At 41.8% G+C, this 20,621-nt stretch overlaps 1 protein-coding gene and 2 long non-coding RNA genes across 6 annotated transcripts in view; 2 read left to right on the top strand and 1 right to left on the bottom strand.

Moving 5' to 3' along the window:
• Positions 1 to 290: 290 nt before the first annotated feature.
• Positions 291 to 5,276, top strand: LOC122970398. The gene is made up of 3 exons (XR_006399194.1): positions 291 to 505; positions 1,814 to 1,943; positions 5,192 to 5,276. It is a non-coding gene; the product is annotated as an uncharacterized LOC122970398 (long non-coding RNA).
• A 563-nt stretch (positions 5,277 to 5,839) lies between these two features.
• Positions 5,840 to 20,621, bottom strand: part of LOC122970397 (triple functional domain protein) — a 71,050-nt gene continuing 56,268 nt past the window's right edge. Inside the window, exons 35-63 of one of the 4 annotated variants that reach the window (XM_044336518.1) lie at positions 20,476 to 20,505; positions 19,245 to 19,387; positions 18,961 to 19,060; positions 18,543 to 18,786; positions 18,196 to 18,303; positions 17,583 to 17,776; positions 17,331 to 17,501; positions 14,470 to 14,565; positions 13,847 to 13,995; positions 13,677 to 13,743; positions 13,407 to 13,510; positions 13,254 to 13,323; positions 13,073 to 13,162; positions 12,869 to 12,961; positions 12,682 to 12,732; positions 12,521 to 12,598; positions 12,218 to 12,409; positions 11,619 to 11,799; positions 11,264 to 11,527; positions 10,661 to 11,169; positions 9,485 to 9,732; positions 9,233 to 9,371; positions 9,110 to 9,137; positions 8,798 to 8,960; positions 8,437 to 8,558; positions 8,243 to 8,321; positions 7,707 to 7,907; positions 7,465 to 7,603; positions 5,840 to 6,835 (exon numbers count right to left, since the gene is read on the bottom strand). In XM_044336518.1, the coding sequence (XP_044192453.1) occupies positions 6,278 to 6,835; positions 7,465 to 7,603; positions 7,707 to 7,907; positions 8,243 to 8,321; positions 8,437 to 8,558; positions 8,798 to 8,960; positions 9,110 to 9,137; positions 9,233 to 9,371; positions 9,485 to 9,732; positions 10,661 to 11,169; positions 11,264 to 11,527; positions 11,619 to 11,799; positions 12,218 to 12,409; positions 12,521 to 12,598; positions 12,682 to 12,732; positions 12,869 to 12,961; positions 13,073 to 13,162; positions 13,254 to 13,323; positions 13,407 to 13,510; positions 13,677 to 13,743; positions 13,847 to 13,995; positions 14,470 to 14,565; positions 17,331 to 17,501; positions 17,583 to 17,776; positions 18,196 to 18,303; positions 18,543 to 18,786; positions 18,961 to 19,060; positions 19,245 to 19,387; positions 20,476 to 20,505 (4,611 nt within the window). In that variant the 3' untranslated portion in view covers positions 5,840 to 6,277. The remainder of the gene's footprint in view (positions 6,836 to 7,464; positions 7,604 to 7,706; positions 7,908 to 8,242; positions 8,322 to 8,436; positions 8,559 to 8,797; positions 8,961 to 9,109; positions 9,138 to 9,232; positions 9,372 to 9,484; positions 9,733 to 10,660; positions 11,170 to 11,263; positions 11,528 to 11,618; positions 11,800 to 12,217; positions 12,410 to 12,520; positions 12,599 to 12,681; positions 12,733 to 12,868; positions 12,962 to 13,072; positions 13,163 to 13,253; positions 13,324 to 13,406; positions 13,511 to 13,676; positions 13,744 to 13,846; positions 13,996 to 14,469; positions 14,566 to 17,330; positions 17,502 to 17,582; positions 17,777 to 18,195; positions 18,304 to 18,542; positions 18,787 to 18,960; positions 19,061 to 19,244; positions 19,388 to 20,475; positions 20,506 to 20,621) is intronic. The other 3 variants (XM_044336520.1, XM_044336521.1, XM_044336522.1) reach the window with 3 other exon arrangements.
• LOC122970399 lies at positions 8,888 to 11,701 on the top strand. Its single transcript, XR_006399195.1, has 3 exons — positions 8,888 to 8,976; positions 9,675 to 9,770; positions 11,614 to 11,701. It is a non-coding gene; the product is annotated as an uncharacterized LOC122970399 (long non-coding RNA).

Below are 20,621 nucleotides of genomic sequence, written 5' to 3'. Positions count from 1 at the left end.
TCAAAAATTGTGAAACTTAAGTTATTTACACCTGTGCTTTTCTTACTGTGGCATATTAAAACAGTGTTTTAAGGTGGGTCCTGCATTATTACCTGTCTTGTGTCAAAATGTAAATGGTTTATATTCCTAAATACATTTTTGTTATACCAAAAATGACACAAACAGGGGCCCGCTGTATATGGGTTTGTATCTATTATAGATATTGTTTATAACAAAGCTAAACCTGCGAGCTGGTTCAGACAGACACACACTTGACGTAACATTATCCTCCATCTCACCCTGAACATGGCGGCTTATTTAAACTGCTGCACTCACTTCGCACCTGCAGTAATTAACGCTGCTGCTGCACACGTCGCGTTTCTGAGGAAAGTTGGACAACAAGCAGCGTCGTTATGTTGCTTTAGCACAGTTCTAGCTTCTGTTTCGAGCCTGGTCCTCAGCTACGGGACAAAAGCGAGTTTCTCTTTGAAAAAATAAATTCTTGACACAGCTTCACTTCAGCGAGGTAAATAATTGCTGCTTGTGCGAGTTTCTGCTGTCAAACTGCTGCTTTTTACCACCTGCTCATGTTTTTGTGGCGGTGTTAATTGTTTTGGCAGCCTGTGCTGAGCTGAAGTGTTTGGTTTTTTTTGAGGAAGATGCAAATCTGGTCTCTTGGTTAATTTTGTGATTTTCTGCTGTCTGTTAGTCTGGTGTGTGGTTAGACCCCGGCAAGAACAGCCTCTGTGATGATGAAGCTAATGGAGAACCTAATTAATTAAGTGTATATTGGATTTATGAATGCATTACATTGCTATACTCTTTATTAGCTTATTGTCATATATGTAAAAATATATATTGAATATAAAATTTAATCTAGTAATATGAAAGTCTTCTTTGAGTTGATTGCCCAGGCTGATAAACATCTAAAGGGGCCACAGGGGTTCAAATCTGTCTGTGGGCCCCTGTTCCAGTACAAAGACTATTTACACTTGTCATCAAACTTGAGAAAAGACTTTGTGCTTTGGCCAAAGGGAAGATCTGCTTCATTCTCCTCATGTGTCATGGTGCAATTAAGGAGCTGGAAAAAAAACCCCCAAAACAAAGCAAACATCTGTTCTCATCAGTGTCAGCCTGACACAGTTACAAGTTCCACTTTCTGAGGAGAACCACAAACAACCATGAGCTGGAAAATCCTGTGAAAGCAATTTCTGAGGAACTCAGTGACAGCCCTCACTCAGATGACTGTTGCTCAAAAGGTAGAATTGGTAGCTCTTAAAATGAGCTGTGACAGGTGTTTCATTTAAAAATGGAACAGCAAGTTGCAAAAGGGAGTTGCTGTTCCATTTTTGCAAAAAAGTGTTCAACAGTGGACTCAAACCATATAAAAGTTGAGGTTCCAAAACAAATTTTGGAGTCAAATTTTTACATTTTAACAGAAAGGAGTCTTGTGGGAACATTTTAATGTAAAATCTAAATTGTGAAAGCTGTAATATCAAATAGCATAAACCTCTCACTTTACTGATGACATTCACTCTACAGTTTAGCCACCTTTATAAACATATTACCCCAATAAGATAAATCAGCATTATAGAGCCATCATTTGACATTTTAGAGTGTTAAAAGAAATTTGACTTGTGAAATCTGTGGTGAGATGCAGTTTGTGCATCACTGTGAGCTGAAACAGTGGTGAGAAGCTGAATCACACTGATGATTGAACTGTCTGAGGATGACAGACTGAGGGAGGAGACTGTGTTTAAATTTCCAACTGGCTGCATGAGAACTACTGTCACTGTTTGGGTCAATTTATGTTTGTGTCTTTTTACCTGCACAGAAACACGAGAAATCCAATCAGCCATCGTCAACACTGACTGAGACACACGATAGTTACTTCAAATGGAAAACAAACCCGACCTCAAAAGGACGAGGAATGCCAGAAATCCCTCTGAGTCCAACATGTTGAGGTAAGAAAAAATTTAAAAGTGGACCTTTTTAGAAGATGAAACATAAATCAGAAAAAGTCCCTGTTATGCACATATAATAGAGAGCAGCCTCTCTTCCCACTGTGAGCAAAGAGCCACTTGAGGGCACTGCAGACCCGATTTTTGACCCAGAACCAAAACACTCAATGCTAGAAAGCTTCTAATCTTTTTTGAACGCTGAATTTAAAAAGTAATTGCAACACTTAACACTTAGGCTGATTAACTCCTCCTGTCACAGAAGCCGACCAATACTGGATATTTGAGGCTGATGTCAGCATCTGTATTTGAGAGTTAAAACAATCTAATAATGATTTTGTAAAAACTTGATAAGGATGCATTAACTTTGATTATTAAAGTAAATGGACCAAGATACAAACAGATGAAAATTCAAAGGACAAACCTGAATAAATGAATGGAGAAACATAATGATGCTTCTATACAGGAAATGAGGGGTTAATGGATAGTTTTAAGTAACTGAACACTTATGGGAGATTTTACAAGACAGCGTGTTAGAAGAAGAAGGAATCTTTTGCAAGAAAGTTGTTCATCTCTTCAGTAGTTCAGAGATTGTAGAATCTGTAAGAAGGAGCGATGAAGCTGTTGAGCAGCTCGTGGTGGAACAACACCTGACTGACACACTTCATGTTTTTCCTTTGATTTGTCACCCACATGTACTGAGTCGGACGTCTCATAGTAAAATAAACTTGTGCTTTCTGTCGGACAGACCACTAATGCAAACACTGTTTCAAAATGACCTCAATCTTATCTTTGTTGTTTCCATTCTGCAATTTCTTGTTGTGTATCTGCCAACAGATACTGACAGATCTGTTATTAGCTAGTTTCATGATTAAATGAGACAGTACAGCGCACATCTGACTGAGGGAGTTCAGCCATGAAGACCTGAGGAGGGTCTGTGTCAAACACTGCAGGTTAACTAACTGATCAACAGTGAAATCAATCAAGTTATGGATGTCCACAAACCTTTGTGCTTCCATTACTGAAAATATTGATGAGTTTTAATTATTTTGGAAGAATGTATTGTTTGGTCTCCTGGAAAGTAATACACAAAAAACACTTATATGTACATGATAAATCTTATTATTATAATGGTCAAATTCCATATCTATAAATGTACAGGTAAGAAACCATGATTTACTGGCTTTAGCAGAGTTCAAACAATTCAACACTCTCTAAAACAAAAATGAATACTGTAACAGCTTGTACTGTTAAAATTAAAACTTCAAACTAAAGCAGTACAATTTCTAATTGTACTGTTTTTTTTTTATTATGTGTACCCTTTTGTATGTTATGTACATGTAAGATGTTTTTCTCAATAAAAAAAAATCAATTTTGGTGAAAAAACATCAGATAAAGTGCACTAGTTAACTGTGTGAGGTGAACATATTAAAAGTTACATAATCTAAAGACAGTCGCACATAGATTCCAAACAATTAACCATGTTGGCTGTTGTAGAGATGCTGTAGGGAGTAAAATGCCGTTGATGTTGATTAATGACGTAGGGCTGATATATCGGCTGGTATTAGCTTATTGCCAATGTGTCAATGTCAGCATATGAATCAGCTGATAGGTACTACAAAGTCGTGCTGAAATACCAAACATGCAGTATGTTTGAGGCTCAGACAGTGTTTGCATTGCAGAGTTTGTCCATCAGAGGGCACCGACAAGTTTATTTCAACTGTAAAATGCTGCACTCAAATATTAATGTTAATATTGGCTTCAGTCTAATCCACAGATCACTTTAGATCAGCTGATTCATCGTGATGAAGTCAGACTGTCTAGTTAAGGCAGGCTCTCGTCCTACATGGCACATAAAACTGAAACCAAGTCCCACAAAGTGGCCAAAATTCATCAGTTGCATCACTGACAATTATCTGTGTTTCTCAGCAAAATTTCTTCCACAGTAATGAAACTTTAAAAGGGGAAACAGCTTCATCTACCTTTATCAAAACTCAATTTAACGTTGATGCTAATTTTACATTTTAGCTTTCATTAAAATTAATGTCAAATGTTCAAATAATAAAACACAAAATAAATAATAAAAACAAGACTTAAAAAAAAAACAAAACATAATCTCAAACCAGGTACATGTGTTCATAATGTTTAATTTTCAAATAACTGATGGCAAAATGAGAATATTTACAAGAGAAAATGTGTATGATCTGTACAAAGAAATATACATGCAAAGATAAAAAACAAACAAACAAACAGCAAACATGTAAATTATGAAACAAATAAAACTGGAAACACATGACAAAAAAAAAAGACAAACAACAAAAAACAAAAACAAAACCTAAACTGAGGTATCCAGTTCAAGTCTCCTTGTTTTTAACGGCCTTTGCAAACCTTTTAAAATAAATAAAAAGGTAACAGAGGACTGTTTTCTGTTTGTGGTAGAGTAAGTGTGAACATGATACATCCTAACCCCATAACGGATTAATTTGTAGTTTATGGAGGTTAAACTCTTGTTCTAATCAAATAAAACATCACTAGTTGGTTAGTTTCTGTTTTTTGGGGAAGTTGTTTCTAATGAACAGGAATTTATGAAAGACATATTTTGGCAATAAGTGTCTGTACATAAAGTTAAACACCATTTAACAAATGATGTATGAAAACCCTCCAACTCAACTCCTCATATTAAACTGCAATGCTCCATTCTTTGTGAATTACAAGAGGAATTTATCGCTTTAATCTCCTGCCCTTTTAATAAAGGGTATAGGACATAAAATAACCCAACCGTATTCTTTCAACGTAGTGTTTTTAACTAGTGTAAACAATGATTTCACATGGCCATAGTATATCTAACTCAAGTGAAACATAATCACAATAAAACATTTTTTTAATTAAGTACTATAAAGCTAGATTAACTTTGGTGTACCAATACTACGTAGGCTTACTGTACAAAAAGTGTTAAATAATATTTGATGATTGTAGATTGTGACCTGTAACGCTGGCCTGGAAGTCAGAACACTCAAAAAGATCAAATAAACACAAACTACCAGCAGTGCTTGCAGTACCAAGTACATGCTTTTCTCTAGATTTATTACAGATACAACAGATGTCTTCATAAATAGTTGCATAAAATGTTAAAGCCGCAACATTGCACATGATAATCAAACATAACATACAATGAGTGCATTTACAGTAAATTTGTCTTCCTCTGCCTCCACATTCACTCCCACCTTACTGGCAAAATCGCTGCTGCCACTGAGGCTCCGACAGTCGCTCGTTCCTGCCGTCCAAACGCAGGAGTCCGCTGTGAATGTGAGGGGAAAGAAGGCAGTTGAAGTCTATATACAAGGTAAGGCTTAAACATCTCATATCTGCGCAACACAAGTTTTGTTCTAGGAAAAGCAAACGATGAATGTCTATTGTTTTCTTCTCAGATTGGACAGTGCAGCATTGTTACTTGCGACATGGTCATCATGGTATCTTAGATTAGGTACGTTTTATGTAAGCGCAGCCGTCAAAAAGCTCTGATCGCACGTATAAATGTCTCAATAAAGTCAAGAAGCTCAGTCACTGTCTCCAGGATCGGGGTGTCTACAGAGTCCAAAGTAGCACAGCAACTTTCAACTGATGAGCGTTTTTCTACAACTTGTTCTATTTTCTTTGAAACGTAGAGACAGTACTTTTCCTTTCTATACATTGTTTCTATAAGAAAGGGGAGCTTCTCAAAAGTGTTTGAGTTACAGTTTAGTGTAAAAGAGCAAAAACACACAATGTCTCTGTCCCTCTCTAGCCACGAGAGGGGAGGGCAGTTTGCTCTCAGCGCTATCACGAGCTTTGTTGGCATCACTTTCTCCTGAAAGCTCTGCGTCTGTGCAGTGGCGTCAACGCTCGATCAACTGGCTCTTCTGATCGGCTTGAACTCTTGCAAAGGAAAATAAATAACTTTTTTTTTTTTTTTTTTTTTTAGATTTTTGTTTACTTAACTACAAAATCTGTTTTGAGTGGAAACCAGCAAGCAGCAGTAGACAAGGGCATCCATTAATTTACTTGATTGGCGAGAACTCTGTTCTCTGGGGCTCTGATTGGCTGAAGACCTCAGAGGGTCTCAATGTAATTGGTGAAAGGACTACAGGACTTTTGTAAATCAACATTCTGTGAAAGAGGATGAGATCAGCGTTCATTATTTCTCCTTCCTTTTACATCTAGACCATCAAGCAGCTCAGTTCCAGAGGAGCCTGCAGCCCTCACAGCCTCAGCACTGCACAACCAACAGAAATATTCCCAAGTTTTCCTGGTCAGGTTGGCGACGCAGTAGAGGCTGAGAGTTGTGAATCTCCTCTCAGGCTTCAAACTCGGGGCTGCAGGCGACTTTGGATGAAGCTCCTGACTCCTCCGATGGGCCGGGCGTCAGTCTGATGTTTCCTCCTGTCTATGAAGGAGATGAGGCGGGAGGTGTCTAAGCAGCACTCTGCTCTGGCCCGGCCGTCAGCCATGCCGGCCTGTAGCCACGGCTCCTGAAGGCAGAGCCCGGCCGGAGGCCTCCTGCTAGGGTCGGTCCTCAGAAGCAGGCACACGAAGTCTCGGGCTGCCTGGCTGACGCCCTGGAAGTAATCCTTGGGGAAGCTGAAGTCCAGCCGGCAGATGTTCAGGCAGGTCTCCTCGGCGCTCTCGTCGAGGAAGGGGGAGGCACCGCTCAGCAGCACGTAGGTCACCACGCCCAGGCTCCACAGGTCAGAGGTCAGTAACACCGGCTCTGCCAGGACCAACTCTGGGGAGGCGAACTCAGGGCTGCCCAGCACAGGGTGGATGTAGTGGGCACTGTTGAGCTGGACAGCATCGCCAAAGTCTGTAAGTTTGACTGTTGGCTGTCCGTTGGAGCTGTGGCTCACCAGCAGGTTCTCAGGCTGAGAAGAGAATACAGAACCACTATTAGTCTTGTTTACGTGACACTTTTCTTATTCATTCAGTCAGTTCAACATTACAAGTAGATCTGTCTGAGGCTGCAGATACACTAGATTCTGGAGAAAAGGTGAGTTTTTAGTTTTGTAGGCGTTTGGAAAAGAACGATCATGACAGGAACTTTACTGCTTACAGGAGAAGACGATTGGCATCGAATTAGTCTATAACAACATTTTGAAACATTTTGTGGCTTGAATCTGTGTATGTTTAATTGTACTCCTGCACTAGGAGCAGATCAGTGACTGAACAGATACTGTTAGTAGCTAAAGGCAGTGAAAGAGGGAAAAACAAGCATAAAGTATGGAAAGAGACAAATCCTCCCTCATGTATGTTGTTATTTACAGAGCAGCATAAGATTTAGTATTTTTGCCAGTCTGAAGGCAAAACACATGATAACTCTGCAGTGTGTGATGTTGATTTTTTTCCCACTTTTTCATAAGTGCTTGTGTACAGAAAACTGTAAGGCTCAATTTTTCACACCCTGCTCAGTTATGTAATGTTTTCCTGGGCTGCCACATGTAATATCAAGTGTAGCAATGAGACAGCGTGGAAACATTAAGGTGAAACTACTTACTTTAATGTCCAGGTGTACTATCCTGGAGTTGTGCAGGTAATGTAAAGCTTCTAAAACGTCCCGTAGGTAGCAGGCCACTTTCTCCTCTGTCAGATTCCCCCAGCTCACAATGTAGTCCAGCAGACGGCCTTGGTCAGCCCTGACATACAAAGTAAAACATCTCAGGGAAGGTTTATCATATCTTATGTGTGTGTGTGCCCAAACTATTCATGTGAATGTTTTTTTTTCAGCCCTGTACTCACATCTCCAGGACCAGAGCGTAGCTGCTGGAGGTTTCATACGTGTCTAACAGGCTGACTATGTGGGGGTGTTGGAGCCTCTGGAGCAGATTGAGTTCCTGAGTCACCCGGTCCCTTCTCATCAGCTTCTTGTTCACCTGTTTGACCGCCACCGAACGTTTGGTGCCCCGGTGGTCACAACGCTTGACAACAGAGAAACGACCCCTGGTGAGAAGAGAGAGGAAAGACATTCAGAGGTCAGTTGGTGTCCTTCTCACAGTTGTTGTTGTTGTCAGATCATTAAAACTTTCATAATGTGAGTTTTTGGTAATTTATATTCAATTCATGTAACTCCCCATAAACAATCTGTGTTGTCTTTTTTTTTTTTTTTTTTACATTTAGCAAGTCAAATTAACTTATTTCAGTGACATTGGGAAGAAAACACTGAATGTCAGATGTTCTTTTTTTTTTTTTTTTAACAAAAAGCCAATATTGGTGGAGTAGCAAAGAAAAACATTTATACTGGTCTTAACATGGAGATACTAGTGAGATTGTTTTACCTGCCCAGTTCAACCACCTCAGTGTAGTGAGACTCAAAGTTGTCCTTCCAGCTCACTCTGATGCCATCAGTGGACACAGCTGAGAAACAGCACAGACAATTACAATTAATGTCACACTTAATACTCAGTATTATCAGATAAGCTCTGTGCCAGAAGTGACACTGTAATAATCTGTTTATTATTTGTGCTCTCACCCAACACTCTGAGGCTAGCTGATGACGTAACGCTGCCCAGCTCGTTGGTGGCTACACAAGTGTAAACGCCATCATCGTCAGGCGCTGCACCGATGATCCGCAGGGTTGCTTCACCCGTATCACTGAAACACACATACAAGGATCGTGTGTTTACATCTGCTCTGATCATTTTTAAAGACTTTCAAGAGCCAGCCTCCTGCTACCGAAAACGCAGCTCAGTCTACAGGCAGAGTAAACGGTGTTGGCGAATTTTGAATATTTCACAGTTCTAGAAGAAATTTTCATGTAGAAAATTGTTTTTTTTTTTGTAACTCCTACAAAGTTACATTTGTGCAGTGATAATGTGACTCTGTTCTCTTACCTGTAGGCGATGCTGAAGTGTCCGTTGTTTGTGAGGTTGCTCTGGTTGGGTCCCTTCCAGGTGACTGTGGCCCGGGGTCGACCACAGACCTTACACCTGAGGGTTACGCTCTCTCCGTTGTCACATGTCACGTCACTCAGAGGGACAAGGAACTCTGGAGGAACTAAAGGGAAGCAAAGGTGAGATGATCTTAACTGAGGCCTTCAAAATTCAACAATAACTAGTAAACATTAATGATAAATGGTATGGAAATGCTTTTGTTGCAGTATTGTTAATCTGCAAACAAACACTATTATGCAAAGTGACACTTACCATCATAGATGTAGTTTGGATTTAGAAGCTGCAAAGAAAGAGAAAAGAACATTGGATGATAAGTTGCAAAACTATGACGTAATAGCAGCTCCAGAGTTTCCTGATGTGTTCTGACAAACTCACCTTTACAGAAACTTTATTGGCCAGGCCATCTCTGGACTTCCTGTAACCGTTTTCCAGCTTGGTCTCTTTCTTGGCCTCCTTCTCCTTTTTCTCAGACTTCTTACGGATGCGCAGGGTTGTATGCCAGGAAGACTTCCTACTGGGACAAAAAAATGGCTCAAGTAAATCAAACAGTTTGGCAGATAATTCATGAAAAATATCTGAATAAAACAATAAAATTAATTATTCATGAACTATTTCCAGAGCTCTTACTTGATGGATCCCTCGGGGCAATCAGGGACGATGGCCGAGGTGTGTCCGAGCACAAATCCGGGGATCCAGCCCTCGGCGGCGGGGCCCTGCTCCGTAGCTGCCCTGAACACCAGGAACATGTTTTGCTGGTTGCTGGCCAAGATCTGGACCACCTCGCCCTGAATGACGCTGATCTCATCCTCCTTCACAGCCAGGTAGTCCTGGGTCACCAACATGGTGGATACGCTACTGCTGCTGCTACTTTCACTCTGTGCCAAAGGGAAGAAGCAAGGTCATGCAGATAACGGTAAGTATAAAGTTGAACTATGGTTCATTGCAGGAAAATGTAAAATCTTAAAAAATTATGACTTCACTTTGGCAAGAAATCAACTTTCATATCAAACTGATTTTAAGTTGCCACTATGATCATATGTCCTTAGAAAAATATGAATCTACTACTTTTGATGAGGAAAAAGCGAGAAAAGTGACAGAAAAGGTCAAAGCAGTAGAGAAGAACCTAGAGGATAAACACTGGGAATAGATGATTGTTTACTGTCCACTTGATACAGTCTTCAGAAAGGATTAGAGTGAAGTGTAAGAGACTAAAAAACAGGATTCATTATTTTCCTCTTGAGGAAAAAAAACAGAACTGGATGAAGAAAGGCAGGTATAAGATGATTTCCATTTCACTCGTCTTTGCTCTCCAGGGAAAGACGAGAGGAGGAACGTTAGGTTGAATGAGAGGATCTGTCAAGTTCGTTTGTAGGCAAACTACAAACGTCGGAGGTTAGTTGCAGGAAAAGTAAATTTCAGCACCACACCATGAAGACAGCAGGAGGTGAAGGACGGCCAAGAGCAAGTCAGGTGTTAGTATAAGCTTTGTTAGAGTTAAGAAATCAAGAGACAGCCTCGATAGCGAATCACGGAAGAGTTGAAAAAGCTCCACTAGAAAAGTTTAGAACCGGAAAACATGTTGGCAAACAGTTGAAACTGTTGCCAGAGACTTAAGTGTCTTCAGAGAAATTGTCTAAGCTAGAGAAGATGATGTTGAAGAGCAGTGAAAGCTGTCAGAGATGCATAGTAGTGGACAGATTAGTAGTGCTGGCTGCAGCAGGACACGAGACAGACAGGACAGACCAGGCCTCCTCTGCCTCGGTGTTAGTCGGAGCAGCACAGGGCAGCAGGTAATAGTCTTACCCCGTTACTCTGGGTGGACTGGATGGACTGCTCGCTGGCCGATGAGCACGTACTCATGCGGTCAGCCTCCTTGCTGTGCGTGGAGTGTCTGTGGGTTTGGCTTTGGCTCCCAGATCCAGAGCCAGTCTGGATCTGGTTTGAGTTCTGACGGACTGGAGCCTCTCCTGCTTCCCCTGGGAAGGTGAATGAGCCAGGCCGGCTGGCTGGAGAGCCCGGCATTGAGCTCCAGAATCCAGACCCCGACTTCTGGCCAGGGCTGGGAGGGGGAGGAGGGAGGACATCCTTGCCAAAAGCGGGAGTGGCCAGGGGGGGCGCCATAGGGGACACGGCTCCAGGCCGTGGTTTGGATGTGGGTGTGGAGGGCAGAGGCCCGACTGTGGCGCGGGGAATAGGGGCTACAGCGCTGGCAGGGGTCTGTGCCTGGTCCTCTGGGGTCTGGATGGGGCGCTTGCCCTGCGGGCTACCCCCTGGAGGGAGCAGGGGAGGAGGGACAGGACGAGGGGACGAACCTGGATCACAAGCGAGCAAAACTCACACCTCAGTCACATCTTTCATTTTGCCAAAGGAGCACATGGTTCACAAACAAAAACAGACATTTCATACCTGACATCTTGTTGGGGCCGTCGGGGTCGGCCCCGGGGTGGTGGCGAAGGGGCTGGGGCAGACGGGAAGGCTGGGGGATCCTGGATGGTCGACGGGAGCCACCCTGGGGCCCTGTAGGGATGGCGCTACCCTGGGAGCTTCCACCGACACCAGGGGGAACACTAGACCCACTGCTGCCTCCAACTGGAGCTCCCATGCTGGGCACACATGACCCACCGCTCGCCCCCACATGGTTCCTCTGATACTCGATTGGTGAGGTCAGAGCTGCGATAAGGAAGAGGAAGAGTGAGAGTGGTCATGTGGCAAAGTGTTCCTTCTGTAAAACATGTCCTCTGTTGTGTGTGTGTCAGCCTACCGTTGAGGAAGTTGCGTTGGCTCTCCAGTATCTGGCTGATCTGAAGGGTCCAGACCTCACGCACCCCTGGGTGGGAGGAGTGAAGCACAAAGGACTCTATGGTGCCGTTCGTTGACCGAGAAGTGAGAGTGAACTTACAGGGATCGCCTTCCACATTCTCCTCCAGACCCAAACAGCTTATCTGAGACACAAGAGAGGGAGGCGTTTGCATTTTCTATTTTCTTTCCTCAAATGCTTACATCTCCAGAATATCAATTTTAAAACCTAAAAGTTCACTACCTAGAAAATAAGTGCATGTCTGATAAACCAGATCTTCAAGATAAAAAAACCCCAAAATAAAATGTGACTTTTAGATTATCCAACCAGATGAGTTTATAAACCTTTGGAAGAATATTTACATGGGTAGATATTATATTATATTTTTACTAGTTTTTGTGACTGCTAACTTCGAGATATAAAGTTTGTAACTGACAAGTTGAGTCTCTTTTAGTAGGCTGACGTTTGTCCACACGATGGAGCTGTGAGCCTTTACCTGACAGCTCGGTGGTTTATACATGTACATCAAGTGATTGGATTACTACCACACACTCTAGTCTCACCTTGATGCTGTTTTTGTAGAGGAAGCCAGGCAGGGAGAACCCTTTCTTCTTGTCGAGGGGCTCACTGAAGATGAGCAGCTGCTCAAAGAGGAAGACTCTCCTCTCCTTCATCCGGCCAAGCATACTGCCCTCTGGGTCACACACCATGAATGTATCCTGCAGCAACAGGCGGCCCTGAGCCACGATCTTCCCCTGGAGAGGAAGATGAACAAGAAGATGGGAGATGATAAGAGGTAAAGTTTGAATTAACAGGACAAGGTGTCAAATGAATCGTTACTTTTATTCATTATTATAATTTCTTACATCAAATCCCTGAAGTCGGCCGACATTCATCATATCATTGCACCTTTTTGGCACGATGCACATGACCTCCACCGCTTTCTGTGAGGGTCACAAATGATCAAAGGGTTAATGGGATTGTTGAACATGATTGGCTTGATTTTGAGCCGTATCTCTCGTCTTACCTCCAACTCCATAGACTCCAGCCCAGCCTTTTTAGAGTGTTTCAGGAAATCCTAAAACAGAAAAAAAACCCACTGCGTAAGACAGTATTAACTCAACAGTTTCAGATGTTCAGATCACAAGGGAGGTGTATATAAATAAACAATAGCTGGAGCTCTGGCACCCCCTGCTGTAGTATAACAAACCAACCTTCAGCAGCAGCTGATACTTCATGATCCTTTGGACAGGCTTGATGAGCAAGTCTGTGATCTGCAGTCTGTGGTTGAGCCGCTGCTTCAGGTCCTATAGAGTCAAAGGTCAGAGGTCACTGGAAAGGCTGATAGCTTTAAGGAGGCTTTCAGGAACAGCTGTGTGTCTCATAATGTTTGATTCTCTTAAATAACAGGCCCATACCTCAAAGTAGGTGTCAATGTACTCTGAGACGATGTGCTCTGACTTGGGCTTGTTTTGACAGTACACCACGTACATGTTTAGTCTCCGTTCCTGGACACAAAAAGTGCACACACTATTACAAGATGATCAAATGTATACAAATGTAAAAAAAACTAAGCTGGAATCCAATCGAGGACAAAACCTGTTTGAGAAAGAGTGGTCCCAGTCTGTCAGGGTCCTCCAAACATTTCTCCAACTCCCCGAGGAAGAAACTGAGCAAAAGAGAGACAGGAGGAAGTGAGCCAGTGAATCTGACCGAAGAAAGCTCTGGATTTTCTACATGTGTGTCACGTACTCTTTATGCCAGTCGAAGATTTGGTGGATGTTGCCAAACACGATTTTGTCTTTCCCCTTCATATCATCAGGGACGCCCTCCTCCTTCATCCTGCTCATGTAGCCCTGAAGATCGACACACAAACACATTGTTAACACAAATTTACGACAGGAAGTACTTTCTATGACTTTAAGATGCCAGTAAGGGTGAAAAGTGATATAGTCCTATTAGGAAAAACAGTCTGCTTGACTTATTGAAAATCAAACTGCTGCTGATAAAGCATCAACTCACCTCCACCACCAGGCCCAGGTCTCTCACATAATCTCTCTCCGTCTCCACCAACTCCAGCAGAATGTAACTACAGCAAAACAAAAAACAGACACGTGACTAAAATTCAAGGGACAGCTACGTCCAAACAAACCAGTGTATGTGTCTGATGGAGATGAAGGAGGTGGACGTACTGTCTCTTCTTGAGGATGCTGGTCCTGCGTTCGTCCATCTCTTCAATAGGGGATGAGGAGGAGAGGAGGGAGTTGTCAGAGGGGTTGAAGGAGGGAGAGCTGCTGTCTCCTTGTTCTACTGACAGCGAGCTGGGTCGGTCCTCCAGGGCCTGCAACATGGAACAGAAGAACAAGAAATAGGCGGTGAACAAATGTGTGTGAAACATGGTGCAAAAAAGGTTAAAGGTTTAACTGTGTTTTAAATTGAATTGCTTGCTTTGGCATTTGATCAAGCTACTTCATGTTGGTGATATACAGTATTAAGAGACATTATATTCAATATGAATTCACAACTTTAGCTGATACCATTATCTACATGGAACCAGACAGGTTTTGTTCAAATAGAAGTCATCAGTTCTTAGAAGTTTGTTAATCCCAGTGAGAATGAAAAAACTCATTCTGGTCACTTTCCTTTGCCAGTTTCAAGGAGTATCTTTTTAATTTAACTGTAATCAAGGCCTTTGAAGACAAATTCAAACTCATTGACAGAATACAGCTCAGTATTACAGTTGAAAATAGCTCTGTCGGCTGTGTTACAGAACATCATGGTTAGTAAGTTCTTGTTTTCTTCTTTATTTTCCTACCATCTTGCTTTTGACCAGTTCCTCGATGGCGCTCACCAACTCAGCGGCACTGGGCGTCTCTGAACTGGATGGACGGACCGACAGACGAGAAGAGGTCTGCACAAAAATGAACACATAAGATGGAGGAAAAAATACAAGCATAAAAACCCTACAGTCGAACCCAACATCTAATTCTGCTCTTCAGCTGGTGTGAATACAACTTTTCCACTGTCTTCATACTTTCACTTTTTCTTTAAAGCTTCCTCATCTCTAACACCTAAAATAAATACTTTTTTGTTTTTATATGAAAACTTACAGGCTCATTGAACCCATAAATGATGTGAAATTAAATGTACTTTAATCGTAGTACTCCAACTTACAACAGTCCATAAAGGGATGGCAAAATGAATTGCCTCATATTATCTTATGAACCATTTTTTAAAAAGGTTTTGGTTAAGATAAATTGCAAGATTAGCTTTCGTTGAGCTTTTTCTCGCATTAGTTTTATTATAGGTGAAGGTTATATTTTAGTTGTTTGAGCGAGCAATGATTTTGTGAAAATGTTTGTTAAATGTTCAATGTTTTAATCTGAAGAGATATCCAAAAAGGTTTTTTCACTAGTGAAACCCCAATGTTTGGGTTTAAGTCTCAAGGTTAAAACAAAGTGAGAAGTATATGAAATTTTGGAAACTGTCAATAAAAAGGTAAATACATGAGGCCGGAAGTGGGTGAATGAAATGAAAAAAATGGGGAAAATGGGAAATGTCAGAAATGGTGATGGGGAGGAGGTTAAAAAATAAATAATAGATGTGATGTTTGAGTGAAAGATGTTTTTGTTGTTTTCTGAAGTGATGAAGAACAGCCTTTGAAATAAAGAAAGGATGCTAACAGAGCGAGAATGAAAGAGGCATATGTATGTATATATATATATATATAGTTCAGGAGACTCTCACCCTTGCTGTGCTGTGCTTCAAGACTTTCCCCAATTAGGTTTCTGGGTGAGGCTGTGTGCCCTTCTGGCCTCGCCAGCGTTTAGAGATGCCAATTACTCGCATGGGTAATGAGGTTAAACGCACAGAGGGTAAAAGGGAGATGAGGACGAGCGGGCAGGGGTTGGTGAGCAGGGGTAGGGGTCAGGGATGACGTGAACAAGGGGGGGGGGCTTTTCAAATTTTCACCTCAGTGTGGGGTCAGGTCATATTTAGATTATCATACAGGGATGCCGCAGGTTATTTTAAGGATACTTTTTTCTTTTAAACCTCACTTTAGCCACCATCCTCCTCTCCACTTATTATACATAGACATGCAGGAAAAGGCTTTGGTCCTGTGTTAATCTAACAGGCTCAAGTCATTACAAAATTTGCTTTAAAATTTGTATAATTTGGCTCAAATGAGGCGTTACAGCCTTCTGATCTTTACTAACGCAGACATAAAAACTTCCAATGCCCTCAACTTAAGAGTTCAGAGCTACATGCATCCTCTCTACATCTACATTTGTCCTTAAATGTTCTTCCTGATCTGCCAGGCGACAGTCCATTACAGCTGTACGTTGAAGAAATAGGGCAGAAAGTATAAGTCAAAAGAAGAGAAACTAAAAAAAGATGGAAGGAAAATTGCACTAAAGAAATACAGGAATGTTCAAGAGTTAAGAAAAATACAAAAAGTGTAGAGAGTGTAAATTCTTGGGGGGACAGATAGGTGCACTTTAAATAGAAGAAGGATACGTCTAAAAAAGCCAAGGAGAGATTCTAGTTTTACTTCCTTTTAATAATCTGTAGTAAAAATCAAAGAAAAAACGCTTCAGAAATTAGCATTTAAAGCTGAAGAGTACCAAGAGCGGAAAAAAGAGAGAATTGAAGAATTGACTGAGGGAAGAGACAGAGGGGGAAGATCGGGGCATTTCAGATGGAGAGGTATGGAAACTGAGACAAAGCAAAGACAGGACATAAATCAAGGTAATGCTACAGCATGGTGAACAGCAAACGATACAACCAGGAAACAAAACAAAAGAGAAACAGAAATTAGTGTCAGAGAGGTCTCCGCTTTAGTCAAGGAGGAGACTTGGACTGCCTGAAACTTTTCATTGGCTACTGCTTTAGAAGAGAGGGAAGAATATGATGCCACATGCCATAAAATGTTATGCATAACAGAAACTAAGGAGTCACTCAAAAACTGGTCAGGAAATGTCCTTCTTGGGAAAAGTGTGAAATGAGCGAAAATGTAACCTGCACGAAATAGAAATCATAACTGCAATGAGAAGAAAGAACTTGCATAAGAATCTTAATATATCTTGTAGGCCAGGTCTCTGCTTCTAACACTGATTGTAACAGGTGAGATTTGGTTTTTGGCACTAATTTCACCCGATTATGTACTTTTCAGACATAAAAGCTTTTAAAGCTGTCACTATTGTTGAGTTTTTGCACATTTTCTGTACCATTCAGCAGAGTAAATTGTCAAATTTCATTCTTGATTTCCACTGTAAAATTTTTAAAAAAGTAAAGTAAAAGTGCACTAAAGCTTCTGAACTAGATCACAGTTCCCCTTCTAGACTAAAATGTAAACTTAAAAGGACCAACAGACTTCCTGCTGTGCAAGAACGTTGTGGTAATTAGACCTAAAATTAGAAAAAAAAAGAGAACTGTGAACCAATCCTATAGTACCAGAAAATGCAAACTCAAATCATTAAGTTTAAAGCACAATTGATTCTGATTTATAATGTAGTTGTGTACAGTTTTTGTGTCCCTGCCCTAAATGATAACCTCTCCTTCTTCCAGCGTCTCCTCTGCTTCTCCTGTTCATCATCTTTGCCTGTTTGTTCACCTCCATCCCTTTTCTCTGATCGCTTCCTTTTTTCCCTGCTGTGATGCCCTCCATCCCCTCACCTTATCATCCTGTGAGTCTGGCTGCAGCAGGCTGTGCTGCTGGATGGCCATGGGCGGAGGCAGAGGTACAGAGTCGGCGCCCTCCTCGCCCTCCTCCTCCCCGCAGCTCTGCATGCCTGAAGAACTGGACTTGGACAACGTGCCGCTCGACAGGCCCTCGTTACGAACCCTCTGCAACGCACATGAAGTTCAGGTTCAGTCATAATTCTTTACAGAGCTGTATTGTGTACTACAAAAGTATCATGTATCCACCTCCTCCACGGTCTCGTCCTGAGGAGTGGCAGCACTGTCGTCTGAGTCTTTCTGGGATCCCATCGTCATCTCCCCGCTCTTCCTCACATCACGGCTCTTCTTGTGCTTGTGAGCCAGTTTCTTCACGTGGCCGTCTGCCTTGCCGCTGCTGAGCCGGCGTACAGGGCTGGTGAGCCACTTCCGCAGGGTGTTACCTAGAAAATACACCAAAATCACTTTAATGCTGTACAGATTAAAATTTAAAACCACACCATAGAATAACAGTTTACTTTAACCTGCTTTTTATTTGCATGGCATTTGACAGCTGAGCCTTTTTCATACAGACTTCAGAGTACAGTTCTGCCAGTACTTGCAGGCTTAATGGGATCTTTTTGAATTATAAAGACTACTAGAACACACTACTCAAGAGGTAGTTTCACCTAACTTCAGTATTACTCAAGTAGGATTAACTTCTGTGGAAAACTATGCATGTAAAATTACAAAAGTGACTAATTTGTTGACCTGATCTGTTTCTCGTTGTAATTATGTAAGGTATTTCGAGTTGATGTGGTTGAGAGACTTTTATGGGATTTTAGATCAGACACAACAGAGAGCATGACAAAGTAGATCATACCTGGTCGTTTTGGCCCTGGTGAGGTGTGAGAGCCAATACCGTGACCTGGCTGAAGCGTTGCGGACGACCCTGGCATGATGGAGTCATTGCTGCAAACTGACAGAGTGTCTGTAAAACAGAGACGAATGCTATGGTTAAAAAGATTTCACAGCATGGTTGATTACTGTGCATGTTATGTCCTGTAAAGATTCGCTTTTTATCAACTTCTTTTACGTTAAATGTACAATGTAAATGTACAACGAGCTAAATAATTGATTAATCATCTAAATACGCATTTTCAGGTGCATGAAGTCTCTAAATACAAAGCACACCCTGTCAAAATTCACCTTTCACTTCATAAACTGTACCTTTGTGGTTGAAGATGCCTTCCATCTCCATGGAGGACCGGGAGTGGGCGATGCAGAGCACGGAGCAGGGCACCAGACCCTCCTGGGCGGGGGAGCGGTCTGTGGTCCTGACCAGGCACCAGTCTGGCTTGTCATGGCAACGCTCCAGAACCTCCACCGTCTGGCCACGCCGCACTGTCAGCTCATTGCTGTTGCTGGCCATGAAGTCGTGGATCACCACAGTGAGCTCACAGCCACCAGAGAGCTGAGAGAGAGAGAAGGAAGGATGTTGGTTTCCATGTACTTTATCAGGTTCAAGATGGAGTGATGCACAGTAATGCCAGATGTGAGACACACTGAACTTTTCCTCTGACTGCAGAAAATCTGCAGGTATGAACTACACCTCTGGGTCGTGTGTGTGTGTGTGTGTGTGTCTCACCTTGTCGCTGTCCAGTGTGTTCTGTGAGGTGCGGGAAGCCAGAGAGATGGTGTCTGGTTGGCTGCTGCCTTCACCCTGACTGTCCAGGTCCTCTCCATCCCTAACACACACACAATCAACAAAATGTGTGTTTGTTATTGTTTTTTCATGAGATAACATAAGTACGTAACGTGCAGATAAACTGTATGATGTATATTATAAATGTGTTAAAACTAATGTAATGTGCAAATATGCTGTTAGTAGTTTCCTTAATAAATCCCAAGTTGGATTTGTCACAAGTTTACCTTCGGCCCTTGTGGTGCTTTGCTGTGGTTGGTTTGGGAATATGAATGGGCTCTTTGAGAGCCCCTCTCAGGTGAATGGTGCGCTCCTGGATCACCTCCCTGATGTGCTTGATCCAGTCCTGCTTGTTCTCAATGCTGGACGCCTGTTATTGGTCAATGATGAAGGAGGTGCAAGAGGTCAAAGGTTAGAGTTGTCTGGAAATCGAATTTCTTTGGAATTCTTGTTTCACTCTGTGTGTTTCACACAAGTCTGAATTTGCCTCTTGTCATCTCTTATCAAATGTAAATTTACTGGTGAGGGAATTTTTCAGATAAATGTTACTTTATATAAGCCCCCTCCAGCTGTGGACCCCTGGAACAGTGACCCCAACCTTGTTTGTCAGACGTACCTGCACAGCCCTGTCAGATTAACTCAAGTAACCCCTCTTTGACACCACCTGCCATGTTTCAAATGTGGTGGTCAACTGGATGTAATTTAATGTAATTGTTGATAAAACTGGATAGTGCTACAATAATGTTTTCATACAATTGAACTGTCAGTGTCTCTGTCAATTGAGTCAAGTTTGCATTTGGACTACTACCACTTGGAAATGGCAGAAACTGGATGTTTCAACTATTTATAAATTACTTTTAGCTAACTATTTCAACTGATTATCCATTGGGCTCCCTTTACTTAGCCATGTCAGCAATTGATCAATTATGCTACTTTTAGCTAACTATTCCATCAGTTAAGGCAATCCATTACTTTTATCTATCCACTTCAATTAGTTTATCATAGATTTTCCATCAATGTCTTTTAGCTAGCTATTTCAGCAGTCTTCTTTTAGCTAACTATTTAGACCTCTCTGCCTGCTTACCAACTAGTTCTCATGCACCCTTAATTGCAACACGTGGTGTTCAGGTGTCGAAGTAGCCTCAATTTGTGGATAAATGTCTTTAATCTGTTTCCTATTAACTGAAAATATCATCAATAATTGTAATTTATATAACTGCAGAAGTTACAAGTACAACTGGTTGGGAATCACTGTCCTTGAATATTCTCAGGCTTTCAGCCCCCCCCCGCTATAGCAATGGGATAAAGTGTGTTTCTGCTATGGATCACGTGTATTGCTTTTACCCACCCACAGTATTGTAAAGCTATTGTTCAAGAAGAACGAGGATAAGAAGTGCTAAGAGTTTCAGACTTGTGAGAAGTGGCTGAGGGCTGTGTTGTGGGATATTCTGTACTCACCATCGCTCCATGTTTGGATCCCTGACTTAGCTTTGAATTTAAAATATAAAATAGAGAATTTCACTGGTTTGGTTTTAGAAGATTAACAGGACATTTTTTTATGCTGACAAAATGGTTTGACATGATAAAAACGTACAACACTGATA

The sequence above is a fragment of the Thunnus albacares genome, chromosome 19 (assembly GCF_914725855.1).
Source record: "Thunnus albacares chromosome 19, fThuAlb1.1, whole genome shotgun sequence".
NCBI lineage: Eukaryota > Metazoa > Chordata > Actinopteri > Scombriformes > Scombridae > Thunnus > Thunnus albacares.
The sequence above is the reverse complement of the archived record's forward strand: the minus strand, read 5'-3'. Positions and strand labels throughout refer to the sequence as shown.